We start from the raw sequence: 17,061 nt of genomic DNA, 5'->3' as shown, positions 1-17,061 counted from the left end.
CATCCATCCATCCATTCAATTGCTTGCAGGGATGGTGCCAGGCATCCTGTACATTTTTTTCTTTACGATCGAAATCAGACCAGAGCACTGTAACCGGCCGGCAGTAGTCCAGGGAAAATATTGAATGTGGGATTCAGGGGAAGCAGAGAGAAACGCACAGGGCGCACTGTAATTAAATGCTCTCAGGAGGGAGACGGTCAAAATAGGACCCAATGCCCACGAGACCTGTACTAGGCAGCATGACATCACAGCCGTGTTGGCTTTTCTGCTCTCCCTCAATAAGTAAGTAAATAAATAAATACATAAATGACTGGATTTTCCCTTCTGACATTAGTGATGTAATCGAATCAAATACGAACGGATATCACTGAAATCATATTTATTTTTATATTTTTATTCGAATTCGAATACGGATAACTTCATGTACGAATGTTCTCGGATACAAATACAGATAGTTGTGTGTCGAATACGGAACTAGTCGGACACAGATATTATCGGTAACGAATTTTTTTGTCAGGTGTCGTGTAAGACATCATTCCACACATATTATGGTTGTAATCATTTATCCACTCCTTAAGTCCAAAGATCTTTTTTAGCATTATATGTGTACATATGTCAAGTTTTTTGTGTGAAAATTCATGAAGCTTTAGGCTATGTGCGTATTATTAATTTATTTCGCATCAAATCATCAAAATGTAAAAAAGTTACCGAGGCTAATAAACATTATATAAGAATAGATGACCTCAAGTCTCCACATGAAAATGATAGAATGAAGTATCGTTTATGTTAAAACTTGGATACTTAGAGTGATTTCACGTGTAATTCATGCAACAAGTGAAAGTGGAATGAAAGAAACACTAGCATATTATGGATTTTATGGTCCAGATATTTTGGAGGGTTATAAGTGGGCATATGTTGTGCCTCCATAAAATTTCATAAATTTCTGAGGCTATTTGTGTATTATTAGTTTCTTTCTACAAAAAATCAACAAAATGCACACGGCTACCCGGATACGATATCCGAATATCCGAGAAGATTTATCCGAGAATATATCCGGATATTCGATATCCGACGGATATCAGACATATTGTGTTCGAATTCGATATCCAAACAGAATATCTATATTCGTATCTGTTATCCGAAAAAAGTCTGAATATCAAAAAATTTCACCTGAACCAGTATTCACCATCTTCGAAGCTAGATGTGGCCGGATATTTTTTGAACCATATTACATCACTATCTGCCGGGAAGAGCCAAAAAAAACTGCTACTAAGCCAGGCAAGAATAGTTTACTAAGGAAATGCAGCTTTGGTACGTAATAGAAAATGCACTTATAAAAAACCTCAAACAAAAAGCTGGTGACCAGAGCCGCACGACAAGGAACTACAAACACGATGAGCACATCCGACCTTTGCAACAAACACGTCAATCTCAGAGGGAAAAAAAAAGAAAAGAAAAAAGGTCGGAAAGTTGCACATGACTTTCTGCCAGGAATTAACTACTCTCTACTCTGGACGGAGCTCTGTCAATCTGTCACAAGAACAGAGAGCTTCGACTGCTTGGCATAGGCCATTTTCACTCACCCCCTCGATTGCCCAAGGGTTATATAGTTATATGTTTTTATCCCTCCACATCTGTTAACTCCCTAAGCCTCCATGTCTTAACGCTACAAATTCCCTACTGATGGCTTTCCTATGCTGCACCACGTGCCCCTTTCATGCTCTAGTGCCCCTGTCAGTAGCCCGCGCATTGCAGACCGTCCCTTTCGGCGTCCATGGTCGCGCCCTTTTCTGCATGTGCCTCAACTCAATTGTGCCAGCCGCTCTCGGCTCTTCAATCCACGTCGTTGATGCCCCTTCGCACTCCTAGTCCGACGGGGGTGAACCTCCCTCACCGGTCACCACTTCCTCAGCAGTCCTCAACTCCCATCTCTTTTTAGTCTAGCGCTTCTTTCATGTTGACATGTTGAAAATAATAATTGTTTAACGTCCTGTATATTTGTATAATTATTTTATTAAGTTTTAATTATATATGATGGTGACTTATGAAGACATTTGATTAATTATGTTATTGAATTCTTAGAAATGATTATCTCTAGACTCTATCATGTCCGATGTGTCATGTTTGATGTATATCTGAAACCCGATAGACATAGGCATGGATATGAATTGCAACCGTGTATATGTATATAGCTGCAGGTGCCTATCTGAATTCGATATGTTGTCATCCCTAACCATTGGGCATACCACGTTAATCCTACGCAAGCCGAATTTAACGTTTAGAAAATAGTATTCGATATTTACTCCTAATCATTTCTTTTTTTCACTTGGCCCATGAATATTGGGCGGTCCTGGCTATAGATGAGCATGCAGCCCAGAGCCCGGTAGCCCGGCACGCGGCCCGGTTTTTTGGCCCGGCCCAAGCACGGCCCGGCACGGCTGGATGCGTGCCCGGGCCGGCCCGGACCATTCCACCAGGCCGTGCCTGGGCTGCCGGCTACGCCCGTCGGGCGGCACGGCCCGGCCCGCCTAAAAACGGCAGGCACGGACCGGCCCGGTCCCGGGAGCGGCCAGCGGCTCTCTCCCTCTCTCCGCTCAAGTGGGCAAGTGGCTGCGCGGCTGGCCCCACTCTCCGCTCCGTCTCTCACTCTCCGTCTCTCGGTCTCTCCGCTGTCCGCTCGCTCGGCTCTCTCCCTCTCGCGGTCTCGCTCGCCAGTCGCCTCTCGCCCTCGACCTCTCCGTCGCTGCTCGCTCCGCCTGCTGCTCACCGCCTCACCGTCGGGCGTCGGCCGTCGCCGTAGTCTCTGCCGGATCCGTTCCGTGCGGCGCCGCTCTCTAGGCTCCGGCTCTGCATCGGTGAAATCCCTAACCCTAAATCCCTAATCTCCGCTCTCCGGACTCCGGCTCTCTCCCTCCCGCCGTCCCGCGTCATCGTCTCCGGCTCCGGGCTACGGCTTGGCAGATAAGTCCCTCTCCGGCTCTCTCTCCAGTCGGCCATCCCAATCCCTAACCCTAACCCTAATCTCCTCTTCTCCGGCTCTCCCTCTCGCGTCGTCCGTCGTCGTGCACTTTACCCCCGTCTCCGGCTCCGGGCTCCGGCTTGGCAGGTATGTCACTCACTCACTCTTCCTCAGTTTCTCACCACCAGTCAGCCATCTCAATCCCTAACCCTAAGCCTCGCTGCTTGCTTGTAGGTTGCCGGCCGACTACGTAGTCGTGCTAGTGCCGCCACTGCCGTCGAGGTACGGTGCCGAGATCGAAGGCGGTTATGGATGACGACGACGACAACGGTCGGTACCCTAGAACCATCAACGAGGAGCTCGTTGAGTTAGGGCAGCTTCCCGATGACGTCGACGACATGGGAGATGCTGCTGCTGCCTTGTTTGGTGTCGATAGCACTCATCCCGGACCAGTAAGTGATGCTGCTGGCTCTAATGAACTTGATTCATTGACTTCTTCTAGCACTGGTAAACGTCGATCTGCTGTTTGGGATGACTTCACTGAAGTCACAGAAAACCGTAATGGTAAGAAGGTGCGCATTGCGGGTATTTGCAAATTTTGCAAAGCTAGGTTGAGTGCTAATTCTAATGCTGGCACTGGACATTTGCTTAGGCACCAGAAATCATGTAAAAAGAAGTCTGATCATGCTGCTATGGTTCAAACTAGACTTGCTTTGAACCCTGATGGGTCTTTTAGAAACTGGGAATATGATCCTCAAGTGGCTAGAACTGAGCTTTGTCGTTTGATTGCTAGACTTGATCTTCCTTTAGGGATAGCTGACACAGATGCTTGGGATGATTACATTCAGCATGCTCACAACCCTAGATATGTTAGAGTATCTAGGTTTACAACTGCTAGAGACTTGGTTAAGTTATACAATGACAAATTAAAGAACTTAAAAGATGTTGTTTTTCCTACTGTGTCTTCTATTTGCTTGACTTCTGATATATGGTCTGGTAATGCCAAGGAAGACTACATTACTGTTGTTGCTCATTTTGTTAATGCTGATTGAGAGTTAAAGAAGTGTGTGATAGGCTTTAAATTGATCCAAGTGTCTCATAATGGTGTTAACATTGCTGAACGCATTGCTTGTGTGATTCAATACTTTGGCATGATTGATAAAGTGTTCTCTGTTACCTTAGATAATGCTTCTTCTAATTCAACTGCCATGCTCACATTGTCACCTATGCTTGCTGGTTATTTGGGTGCTGATGTTGATCCAACAGATACTAGTAACAAAACTTATAGTGTGCTTCATCAGCGTTGTGCCTGTCACATTATTAACTTGATAGTGAAATGTGGCTTGAAAAGGATTAAGGATTATTTAGATGTGTTTAGGACTGCTATTAATTTCTTAAACTCTTCTAACCAGAGAATTGGTTCATTTAGTAATTACTGCAAGGCAAAAGGTTGTAGATCTAGAAAATTTGGTTTAGACATGGATGTTAGATGGAATTCAACTTATCTTATGCTAAAACATCTCTTGCCGTATAAGTCTGTGTTTTCTGTGTTCATTAATACACACTATGGCTATCCTCTACTGAATGAACAACACTGGTATGTAGCTGAAAAGGTTTTGGAGTTCCTTGAGCTGTTTTATGAATCAACTGTTGTCTTGTCTGGTGTTTATTATCCCACCAGTCCTTTGGTAATCCATCACATACTTGAATTTGCTAGCCACCTGCATGAACATGAACATGATACTAATCTAAGTGATGTTGTTGTTCCAATGAAAGCTAAGTTCATGAAGTACTGGAAGTCTATACCAATGTTATATTCCTTTGCATTTGTTCTAGACCCTAGAGCTAAAATGAGGGGTTTGTATAATGTTCTTGAACTGCTTTCTCAATCTAACAATTATAATTACAGCACTTATTTTGCTGATGTTAAGACTGAGTTGTATAAGCTATATGCCAAGTATGAAACTAAGTTTGGTGCTGCTAGGCCATCTAGAACCACACATCAATCAGGTATGACAGGTAAGAGAAAACAGGCTTGGGGTAAAATTTTTGGAGGAACAGGTTCTTCTAGATCCTCAACTGCATCAGGTTCTTCAGGTAGTAGTGGACCTGGTGTGGGTATTTGTGAGCTAACTGTTTACCTTGACAGTGACAATGTGGCTGCCTATGAGGATGATTTTGATATCTTAAATTGGTGGCATGAGCATAAACTAACATATCCAATTCTTTCAATTATGGCTAGAGATATTATGTCTGTTCCTGCCTCAACTACTTCTTCGGAGTCTACTTTTAGTTTGTCTGGCAGGATTCTTGAGGATCGACGACGGCGCTTGAACTCAGAGACAGTGGAGATGTTGGTGTGCATCAAAGATTGGGAGCTAGGCCAACAGCGGGCACAACATGCTGTGGTGGATAATGAATTAGAGGAGTCCTTCAAGGACCTCTGGCTGGATGAAGCTGCTGGTGCTACTGACAGTTTGGCTTGATACTTTGTCTGGACACAACATTCTTGATCTGTCATTCACTCTTTCTATCCTGATACTCATTCTGTCCTGATACTTTGGCTAGATCTATATTCTGTCCTGATACTTTGGGCTTGTAAATTGTAATAACTTTGAACATTTGAATTATAAACTGAGTTGGCCGTACTCTTTTTTCCTTTCTAGGGTTTCTCACGAGGTGTGAGTTTTACCTAGAAAGGTTTTTAATGAGGCGGCATTGCACTAACAGCTCAAAATTCTGTATATTTTGTTGTACTGTGCTGAATTCAATTTGTTCTCTGTTTTCTATTTAAACTGTGTTGAATTATGTTTTTCTATCACCGGGCTTCGGGCTGGCCCGATCCACTTTTGGGCCTGGGCTTTTCGGGCTGGCACGGCCCGAAAAACGGCCCGAAGGGCCGTGCCTGGGCCTCTGGCCAGGCACGTAGGACTGTGCAGGCCCGGCCTGGTTGGCCCGTGGGCCTGGTCGTGCCGTGCCAATTTGGGCCGTGCCGTGCCGGGCGGCCCGTTTGCTCATCTATAGTCCTGGCAAAGATTTTCAGGAGCAAATAGAAAAAGTTTGACGTGGTCTTGTATGTTTTACTAGTATTCAATAGCTGGTGCAGTGTATTCATTTCCTCACTGAAACCTCTCCAACCCCTACAGTAAATGAGCATGACGATTGACCAAGAACTCCTCCCGTCTTCTTCTCTGCCCTTCTATAAAACAAAAGAACAGAAGAGAGCGGCAACGGCAAGACCAGCTCCCGCCGGCCACTCGTCTAGACTCGAGAGCGGCACGATGCCTCCTTCTCTGCACCCTCCCCACCTCCACTTCCACAAGCTCAAGCGCCGCCACCACCCCGCCGCCATGGCCAAGAAGGGCCTGGCCGCCATCCTCTACAAGTTCCGCGACGTGCACTGCCCGCCCTCCGCCTCGCTGCCGCCGTCGACCCCGTCCGCGCACTACGCCCAGCGCTGCTACCCGCCGCCGCTGTCCGCGTGGCCCTGGCCGTCGTGCCGGCACCCGCGCACCAGCTCGTTCCGCGGGCCCAAAGACGACGCCGCCGCGGTGTTCCGGACCGTGAACACCGTCTACGACTACGACACGATCTCGGGCTCGGAGCAGGTCCTCCGGCGCTCCTCCATCGATGAGGCGGCGTGCATCGACCGGCGCCCACTGTCGTTGCTCGGAGAGGCCATTGCGGAGCAGGCGGTGGACGAGGAGGAGGAGAAGGAGACGGAGCTGCGAGAGACGGCCGTCGTGCGCGGCATGCGTTCGGAGCGACTGTTCTTCGAACCGGCCGGCGCAGAGTTCTTGCCCAATCAGGTAACGCATTCTGCTTCTGCATGTCTTGTTGTACCGCCCGTCGTCCGACGAGAAGGCACCATTCGGCTCGGTTCTAATTCTAAGTTCTAACTCGACAGAGGTTTCAGAGCGTGGCGGTGGCGCCGGCGAGAGGCAAGGACGAGGCGGCCACGGCGGACGTCAAGAGCGAGGAACAAGCGACGACAGACGCGCCGCACGACAAGGACGAGCCGCCGGCGGAGGCCGTCACGGCGAAGGGCGGCGCGGTGGTGGTCACGGTGGAGTCCAAAGACCCGTACGGCGACTTCAGGGCGTCCATGGCGGAGATGGTGGCGGCGCACGGGCTGCGCGACTGGGAGGCCCTGGAGGAGCTCCTGGCGTGGTACCTCAAGCTCAACGCTAAGGGTGTCCACGCTGCCATAGTCGGTGCATTCGTCGACCTTCTCGTAAGCATGCAGCCGCAGGCGTCATCCCCGCCGTCGCTGCCGTCCCAGTCGCCCTCGTCGTCGTGCATCACCTTCGAGGAGTGCTCCTCGGCAACCTTTGACGAGGATGACTGCAAGAGCTGAGCTGAGCTGAACTGAGGCGGAGGGTGCTCCGTGTTCGCCATTTCTAATCTTTTTTTTTTGTCTCATTCAGAGATAGCGGTTTTTGTGAATTATTTTGTGCGCCTATGGAAGAATGGAAGGTGAGGTGAGGCCTGAATGGTGCCATGGATGTACAGTTGCTAAACTACCTGATGCTGACCATCAGAATAGATTAATTGCCTAGACAACTAATTGACCATTTTTATTTGCTCTGCATGTTTTTTATTTGTCTTTTGATGCCTGTCTCTTGCGCGTGAACTAAACTTGTCTACTAACTCTGAAGCATGTTCGTCTCTGTGTCTGTTGCTGTCAACAGCTGCAATTAGCTGTTTTCTCAACGATTTTCATGGCATTTGAGCAGCTCAGCTTGGCCCAAGTTAAGCAGAAAGCTGAATCAAACACTTGTCCTTTAGTATTGCAGAAGCATTAAGCACTGTTGGTCTTGGCCTCAGTTCTGTATAAATGCTTCATCAACATGTCATGATTTTCTTATAATTAAAAAAAACTTAATATATAAACAATTTTATTATATTCAGCGTTTAACACATGTATTTTTAAATGTAGTAAAGTTTATATTCTCATATATAGACTTGTACACCATGTACCTGTGGTCAATTGTTTAGGACAACCCTTAAGGGGGTCTAGCATGTTAATAGTTTTTATTAAGCTCGACAATATGTGGTTGTGATTGATGGGGCTATCATCTTATAATCTGTGTCACCTAGATACATCATCCTAAGTTAACTCTTTTACACAAATTAAAAACGTATAAAAGCACTCTCCAATGTTTGATCAATATCATAAGGTACATGTTTGTCATGATATATTTGGAAAAACATGTTGTAGAACAAATAATTTAAAACAATAAATCACCTTTGAAACTAAAAATAATGTTTCTATGAGATTGAGGGCATTGTATTCGCACGAGAGGGTATTAGAGTACAACTAGTGGATAAAACGTTATTGGGCGAGCTAATGATATTTTGTGATACTAAGTTTCCCATAATCCCCTCTATTCAAGGCATAACTAGACAATGTTTATGTCCACTCAAGTAAAATACCACACATCATTATGCCACATCGTTTTTCAAAATAAAATAATGATGATAGAAAATTTAGCAAAATTTCATAAGAGAACTGTCCAAACATTGGTTAAGATTGTAAGACACTTTTTTCTACCAAAGAGTTGCTAAAATATTGGAATATAAATAATTCAAAACAATATATCACCTTTTAAACCATAAATGGCGTTTCTCTGATGCCGATGGCATTCTATTTGCACCAGAGGGTATTATGATGCTGGTGGAGGATGAAAAATTTACAGGCTATGCTAAAGATTTTTTGTGATATCAAGTTCCAAATAATCCTTGTACTGAAGGTATACATCTATAATGTTTTCTGTCAAGTCGTGTAGAACAGCGCACAACATTAGGCAACATTTCTTGTAAAAAAATGAAGTCCTTGAAAAACATCACCAAAATGTATGGAAGCACTCTCCAATGTTTGTTAAATACCGTAAGACACATGCTTGTCATGATACAATTAGAAAAAAAATTATAGAACAACGAATTCAATACAATAGATCTTTTAAATCGCAAATAACCACAAATTTGTGTTTTTATGATATTGATGGTATTGTATTCGCACGAGAGGGTATTAGAGTACAACTACTAGATAAAAACATTATTGAGCTTTGCTAAGACCTTTCGTGATACCAAGTTTCCAATAATCCCCTCTATTCAAGGCATACCTAGATGGTGTTTATCAGTTTATGTCCACGCAAGTAAAACACCGCACATCATTATGACACATCGTTTCTTAAAATAAAATAAAAAACATAAAATATTTAGCCAAATTTTACGAGAGAACTGTACAAACACATGTTAAAGTTGTAAGACACCTTTTTTTCTACCATAGAGTTGCTAAAAAGTTGAAATATAAAGAATTCAAAACAATAGATCAACTTTTAAAATACAATGGCGTTTCTCTGATGTCGAGGGCATTCTATTTATACAAGAGGGTATTAGAGTACAACTAATGCATAAAAACGTTATTGGGCTAGCTAATAACCTTTTGTAATACCAGTTTTTCTATGTTTGTGAGTGTTAACTTAGACATGTTTGTGAAAAACTTGTGAGATTTGTGGTCTTTATGAGATATATGGTCTCTATGATGTATGTGATGATTTCGTGAACTCTGTGATGTATATGTGATGGCAACGACGGCTGGAAAAGATGGAATCGGCGGCAACAGCGGAGGCCCACGGTGGCGAGCAGGACTCTAGTCGAAGCGAAGTAGCCGCAACGACGAGCCGGACAGATCGGGGCCGTACGATTGGGCTGAGCTGAGCTGGAGCTAAGCAACCAACATGCTTCGAGATCTGTGCGACTGTACGTGTCATCGATCTAGGGACGGCTCTGGTGTCTATAGAATTTATTTTCCCAACATACCTAAGTTTAATAGTTCGAATTTAAAAAAACTAAGGCCAAGTTTGTTTCTTTATATGATTATATAATCCAGCTCATAGATTATTTAAACATCTAATGACCTATTTATAGATCATCATAGTCTAGTTATCTTGATTATATAATCCACCTTTACGCAGAAATGTTAGTCAAGTTATGGTGTTTTATGCAGAAATCCAAACAGGATCGTAACCTTTAGGGCTTGTTCGGTTAGCTCTCAATCCATGTGGATTGAGTGGGATTGGATGGGTTTGAAACCCAAACAAGTCAAATCTCTTCTCATTTTTTTCCAATCTCATCCAATCCATGTGTTTTGGGAATAACCGAACAAGCCCTTATATGGACGCTGGGGCAGCATTTGTACATGTTCGCTGACCAATCCGTTGTTACGAAAACGGCGGGTACCCACCCACGTCCACGGACGGGACGATTCCCGTCGCTAGCTGAAATACACACCATCCCCTTTTTTTATGGCGCAAATTAGGATCTGAGCTTGACTAACGATTAATTATTCAAGTTTAATACGGAGTATATACCCACTTACTGTATGGAAGTTATATTAAAAGTTAAGAGGATGGTTTCAGAAAAATACTTCGATACGGCTATGATTTCTTACAACAACTGATACGAGTGAATGTTGTAAGAGAGAGAGAGAGAGAAATTGATAGGTAAACGACTGTGATCTTACCGAACACCTTCTGATACAGTATTAATTAAAATACGCCTTACGGGATGAAGTGAGGTACTCCTGCTGGTCGTCGGCTTGTCCCCACGTCGCCCGCTACCAGCAGTCCGGCAGTCCCTCTCGGTGTCCGGCTCCGGCACCGGCGGTTGCATGAACGAACCTTATAGCTGTTTTTGTTTACCTTGGTTTGACGATCTCACAGGACATGGCGCACGCCACGAGCACGACTGCACGATATCGTCCTCATCATACTCTGCAGCTGCTTCCGTCCGTCCAAATGTCCGATCCAAGCGAGCAGGCAGCCAACGCGAGCCTCATGTTGACCGGTCGTCAGGAGTCAGTCACATTTCCATGTAAAAAAAAAGTTACATGCGGGGGTAGATTTCGAAGGAACTTTTAAAACTTCTGGACTCCAAGTTCTAGTTCTACTTCTACAGCCCCCGGCCCGCAGCCCGCACGAATCTTCATTTTGTTTTACCGCATTACAACAGGCAGAGGCGGTAGTACTACACCACTTTCAACTGTCCTTCCAATCCCAAGTATAAAACCTCTTCACAGCTCTTCGCCTCTTCTCCTCTTTGGCTGGCACTGGAGAACACTGCAGCTTCTAGTTCTAGCCTTCTAGACCGCTGCTGCGATGCTTGGACGGTTGGATGGAGCCACACGCTCACAGGCCAACAGGTGCTTGCTTGCTTGCACGGCCCGCCTGTTGACGCAAGGCAGGCATGCCACCTCTGCAGCAGCACAAGAGCCCGTCGGGGACGCGCCTCCTGATCGTTGCCTGCCGCCGGCCGCGGCCCCCAAACAGATCGCAGGACGGGCTAGGCTATAGCTAGCTGCAGCGCAGCGTGTAGAGCACTGCTCACCTCCCTCCGATCCGCCCCACGCCCCCATTTCATTGCGCTGGTGGTGCTTGGTAGCGCGCGCGACGCGGCGGCGGCAACAGCAACATTTCCTCATGTCTTTCTCTCTCTCTCTCTCTCTCTCTCTCTCTCTCTCTCTCTCTCTCTATATATATATATATATATATATATATATATATATATATATATATATATATATATATATATATTGTTTTTCAAATGCATTTATAATCTAGGGTTAAGGCTATGCGGTCTCTTAATTGTCTATTATACTTGAAAAACTGATTCAAAGTTTTAGGGTTCTGCATGCCCTAAGAGCAAATATAATAAGAGGCTATAAACGACATAAATGCTGAGGTAGAGGAGAGGGAAGAGAAGAGAAGAGAAGAGAGAGGAGAAGCGAGCTGTAAAATTGCAGACTAGTAAGGGCATGGATTAATATTTAAGAGTTAAATACCCTATAAATAATCTAAATGTAGGCTACAAGGTCCAGCGGTTGGCTTTAGACTACCTGCAGCACCTGTTGTGTCCGCTCCCCTACAATGCTGCAACGGCTACAGGAACACCGCTAAGCTTAGCCACGACGTACGCTATGTGTTTCCCTCGACGCTACAGTACAAGTGGAGCCAACAGTACTATGCCAGAAGCGTTTGAGCGCTGTGTAGCCCTCTTGGCTCGCTATTCATGTACGCCGTTGTTTGGTTATTGGGGAAAAATTGATAATAGATGATGAAAAAGTATGGAAATGATATTTTGTGTTTGTAGTGGGATAAAGGGAGAGAATTTAGGGAGAACCGTTGCGGGAGTTAGAAGAGTAGATGGTGGAATCTAAGTGATGTGGCTGCATAGTGCGATATAGGAGGAAAAATTAAGAGAGGACGTTGTAGATAGTCTTAGTGAAGGAGGTTATCGTTTCCATCAGCCACCACAGGGTCCTTCCATCCCAATATATAAACTATAACCACCTCTGGTTCAGCTATTTAAAGGCAAAGAAATATATTTAATTCTCTCAATAATATTGTATCGATGTATATATTTTTAAATAGAGCACACTTTATAATCTTATATTATAGAAAAAAATAAAAGTGGTTACAAGGACGGAAAGGGTATTATTAATGACTTAATGGTTCCGGCCAAAGCCCAACGGCTGAACCCGCACAACCAGGGGCGGACTCACCACCCAGGCACCGCAGGCGGTGGCCTGGGCTGGCTCGCCGGCTGCAATGGAGGGCAAGACGCGAGCATAGTGCACGGAAGCAAGCAGCACGTGGCACGAGCACAGGCGTGGAGATCACACCGTATTCTCGCCTAGGCTGTCATCCGTTCCTGGGTCCGCCACTGCGCACAACAAGGCGCAGTTATGACAGCTGGGCTCCGAAAGATTCCAGCACGGGCCACACGCCGAGACGCTGCCGGACCTACGGTACCGCCGTGCGATTCGGAAGTGTGGAACTTGCCTCTCAAACTAGCCCTCGAGGTCTCCTGCAGGCGGCTGCAGCCACCCAGGAGCACAGGACAAGTGCCACTGCCAGGTGGGGACATCACTCGTTCCCGATGGCAGCCTGACTACGTGTAGCGCCGTAGCGGGGCCAGGCTGGCCAGCAACACTTTCACACGGTGCCGTCAGGAGTGCCACGCCCACGCTGTTGGCACGGCACGGGCCGCAGGTGAACCAGAACCACCCGACGGTTTCGGCCTCACGCGCGCGTACAAATGCGCGGCTCCCTCCTAGGCCTGGGTCAGCTGTGTGCGGTGTGCGGTGTGCCTGCGTTCAGTTCGGTCACGAGACGGGCGCTGCCAGTGCCCGAGGCCAAAACCCTGCTTCGCTGTCCCCCCTGGTCACGTCCTCGCGCGCCTCAGGCCTTTTTGTTTAGTTCAGCCTGTTTCGACCGGAGTTGGTTACTTGGTTGCACAGTTCCGCTTGCTTCGCTGTAGCCTAGAACTCGTCCTTATCGGATCCGGTCCAAAGATGCAACAAATCAAGGGCATGGCCCCGATGGAGATGGCGCCGGCGGGCGCGGGCAAGGCGGCGGCTGCAGCTCCGGCCTCGCGCATGCCGATGATGCACATGTCTTTCTTCTGGGGCAACCGCGCGGTGGTGCTGTTCCCGGGATGGCCCGGCGCGCGCGGCGCGGGGGCGTACCTGCTCTGCCTCCTCCTCGTGCTCGCGCTCGCCGCGCTCACCGAGGCGCTCGCCGCGGCCTCGCGCTGCGTCGCGCGCCGTGGCGCGGGTGCGGGGGCAGGCCGCGTGCCGGCGTCCTCGGCCGCGCTGCTCACGGCGGCGCACGCTGCCAGGATGGGGACGGCTTACCTCGTCATGCTGGCCGTCATGTCGTTCAACGGCGGAGTGCTCCTCGCCGCCGTGGCCGGCCACGCGCTCGGGTTCCTTATCGCGCGGAGCAGGGTGCACAATCGGGGCGGGAGTGCCGCCGCGGCCGCCGCCCGTGATCGCGAGCTCGGTGGCATGGACGTCCACCCTCCGGATGTCTCCAAGGCATAAGACTGCAGGGCAAATGCACGAGAAAATTAGAAATTTAGCGTTTTTATTGTTGGTCTTCGCAAGATTAACATCTTATTCTAAGTCTTTGCAAAATCATGACCTATTAGATGGAGCCTTTGCATCCCACGCCACACGTTTTCTTTAATCTCTCTAGATTAATCTATCTTATATACTAAGTTTGTTATAAATTATGAGGTAACGAAACAGGCTACGTGGGTTAAAAAGTTTTTATTAGTTTAGTAATGATAGATAATATATCAAAACCACTAAAGTTATGGCAAAAGTATTATAAGTGTTACAAAATATTGTTCTGTGATGAACTGACCCTTATTTCCAAGGGACACACCCCTTGGGAGACTTTGTATCCCCTGTATATATATACATGACATTGTGCAATAAAGATCTCTAGTCTTGTCATTTTCATTCTCTCTGTCTCTCTCTTTGTTTGCCACTGAGCACTGCAATAATTCAACACATTATCAGCACTGTCTCAAGGAAGATCAGAGGAAGAAGAAGGAAAAACACTTGTTGTTCTTGACAAGAACAGTAACAACGATCTGCAAATCAACAACAAGGTATGGAGCAAACCATTTCCATGCGCATAAGTCGTATGCGTGAAGTTCTGCACATTGTTGATGATGCGATGTTGGAGGCATTCGCCGCTGGACAAGCCGCAGCGCTTCCACCAGTGCACGAGATCCCCGAACGCCGGGTGCAAGTGCAAAAAGTGCACTTCTGTGTGCTTCACGGGTGGACAGTGGTGGTTCCGCTGCCAGCGGTGGAGTGTGGCCTCCCCACTGCGTCCCCGTCACCACCGGTGCCGATGGGTGACGCGGGGTCATCTGCATCCGCCCCCATGGATGTCGATCTAGCGGTACCACTGCTGCCTCCACCCACTGCAGGGGTCGTTGGACACCGTTCCCCATCTCCGCCGGCGTTGGTGGTTGTTGGAACCATCGCTGCCCGTCATGAGCATCCCCCTCAGGCCCTCACGCCATCGACGCTCCACAAGGACGCGTCATCTTCACTGGCCACCGCACAAACGAGGTGGCCCCATCTTCCTCCTCCAATGGGAGGGCCTAATGGCCCTCGATCCGGCCCGTGGCGGTTGCTGCCACGTTGGCCGTTGGGGGAAGGGGGGTGGGGGAGCGGCGGCATGGCCCTGCTTCGCTCGGCCGCGTGTCCCGCCGACGCCTTGTTGGCCCTACAGCATGGGCGCGCGGACCAAGGCGTGAAGGCTTAGCACACGGGATCCCTGGCGGCGGTGCTGGCGCGGCTCCCTGCGTGGGCGTGGGCGTGGCCCCCTGCGCAGGCGCGCACTCGGTTGGAGGCGCGAGATCGACTGGCGGTCGCGGGTGTGGCTCCCTGCGCAGGCGGCACGCGGACCGCGGCGCAGGAACGCACGGACTCGGCGCAGGCGCGACCCCCTGGCTGCTGGCGGCGCGGGCTCGGCACATCCCAGGCGTGGGTGCTCGAACCCGGCAGGCTCGGTCTCCAGCGAGGGTCGCGCGGGTAGCGCGCTCGGTGCGGGCGTATGCGCCCTCCACGGCGCGGACGCCGGAACGGGCTCGGTGGTGCTTCGGCCGGCTGCCTAGCGGCTGCTACCAGGCGGCCGCGCGTTCGGCCACGGCAAGGCAAGGGGGCGGGCATGGCTCCCCAGCGCAGGATGGCGGCGCGACTTCTGGAGGCCGGCGGCGCGGCGGTTGGGGGCTGGGACAGCCCCTAGCGGCGGCTGCTGAGGACCTTGGGCGGTTAGGGTTTTTCTTTTGAAACCCTAGCCGCCCCATAATATAATGGGCATGTTGTCCCTGTTGAGCCGCCTGGGCTGGCCAACCAGGCTGGGCCGGCGTGCTGGCCACCAGGCCGTGCCTGGCCCGCCTGATAGGGCGCCTGGGCTACTTTCAGGAGCCCAATATTGCCTATTTTACCATTTTAATTCTAAAATTTAAGTATAAGACTAAGTTTTATATGTAATTTCAGTTCAAGCTTATGTTAGGCGTCTAAATTTGTTATTTAGACTGCGGATTGCTACATATATTTTAAATACCTGTCTATTTTATTGTGAATATACGAGACTTTAGTTCGTGAATTATTTTTGTCTTTACATTTATAATTCACATATCTCTACTTGCTATTATTTTCGCATTCTTTTATGTTTACATATAAATATAGCATTTATTAAGTTCATACTTAATAATATTCGTGCAAAATAAAATTACATTATTTTGGATTAAGATCATAGGGAGATAGAGTCCTAAGCATTGGCTGCGCTAAATTCTTTTATAGAGTTTAGTAGCCCAGAGACCGTGCTTGAGGCAGCATTTTCAATGCTTATCTCTATGAGGTCTACATCTTTCGGGATGAGTACCTATACGTGCTATCCAAAATAACGGGATATAGAGTTCTTGAATTTTACTTTGATAATTAGTCGAGCATGGGTAGTGGAAACCTAAGCATTGGTTGCGGTTTGTTCATCTATGAACTTATCAGCCCAGAGACCGTGCTTTTAGGCAGCAAGTTTCTTGCCCACTACTAGGAGATCTACCTCATTAATTTGAGGATTATCTATACAATGCTCACTAATATTCAAAGTGTTTATTCAATTAGAAGGTTTGGAACCTTCAGACAACTCATATCACATGTAATTTTAAGGTTTTTGCATTTGAGCTTATAACATCACCATTGTGACTATTAATTTATGCGTAAATTAATGGATGTCCATGGTCATGACTGTAGGAACATGTCAACCAAAGAGTTCGAGGAACTCGCCCTTGATGGGCATACTTACCCAACTTGGACTTCAGATATTGAAATAACTTTTGCTTCTCGTGGGATCATTGATGCTATAGCAGCACCTATCACTGGTACTGCTTCAGCTAATGAAGTGAAAAAGAACACATCACTTTTCCTTTTGAGGCTATATATCCATAAGGACCTTAAGCAGGAGTACCTTATGGAGCGATGCCCTCACAACTTGTGGAAAGCTCTCAAAGAGCGCTATGAACAGCAGAAGGAACTCATTTGGCCATCCGCCAACCATGAGTGGAACCACCTTCGCCTGCAAGATTTTAAATCTGTTGCAGAATATAACCATGCTCTTCATAGTATTTGTTCTAAATTGAAGTTTTGCGAGAAAGAGCCTGTTGGGGACTTGTTCTCAAATGCTATGAGTTAAGAACAAGGCAACACAAAATGTTAGTGGTTAAAGTCCTTC

The 17,061-nt window shown here is 47.5% G+C and overlaps 2 protein-coding genes across 3 annotated transcripts; both read left to right on the top strand.

Moving 5' to 3' along the window:
- Positions 1 to 6,099: 6,099 nt before the first annotated feature.
- LOC100279468 (uncharacterized) lies at positions 6,100 to 7,548 on the top strand. 2 transcript variants are annotated; one of them, XM_008669564.3, is made up of 2 exons: positions 6,100 to 6,768; positions 6,876 to 7,548. In XM_008669564.3, exons 1-2 carry the CDS (start codon positions 6,109 to 6,111, stop codon positions 7,314 to 7,316), a joined length of 1,101 nt encoding a protein of 366 aa, XP_008667786.1. In that variant the 5' UTR covers positions 6,100 to 6,108; the 3' UTR covers positions 7,317 to 7,548. The 2 variants fall into 2 exon arrangements, with proteins under 2 accessions (XP_008667786.1, NP_001152151.2); NM_001158679.2 differs by having other exon boundaries at positions 6,197 to 6,768; positions 6,867 to 7,519.
- Positions 7,549 to 13,101: 5,553 nt separating this feature from the next.
- LOC103646489 (copper transporter 6-like) lies at positions 13,102 to 14,235 on the top strand. Its single transcript, NM_001347194.1, has one exon. The coding sequence runs from the start codon at positions 13,317 to 13,319 to the stop codon at positions 13,845 to 13,847; it is 531 nt and encodes a 176-aa protein (NP_001334123.1). The 5' UTR covers positions 13,102 to 13,316; the 3' UTR covers positions 13,848 to 14,235.
- Positions 14,236 to 17,061: the final 2,826 nt, after the last annotated feature.

The sequence above is a fragment of the Zea mays genome, chromosome 2, assembly GCF_902167145.1.
Source record: "Zea mays cultivar B73 chromosome 2, Zm-B73-REFERENCE-NAM-5.0, whole genome shotgun sequence".
NCBI classification, from domain to species: domain Eukaryota; kingdom Viridiplantae; phylum Streptophyta; class Magnoliopsida; order Poales; family Poaceae; genus Zea; species Zea mays.
The sequence above is the reverse complement of the archived record's forward strand: the minus strand, read 5'-3'. Positions and strand labels throughout refer to the sequence as shown.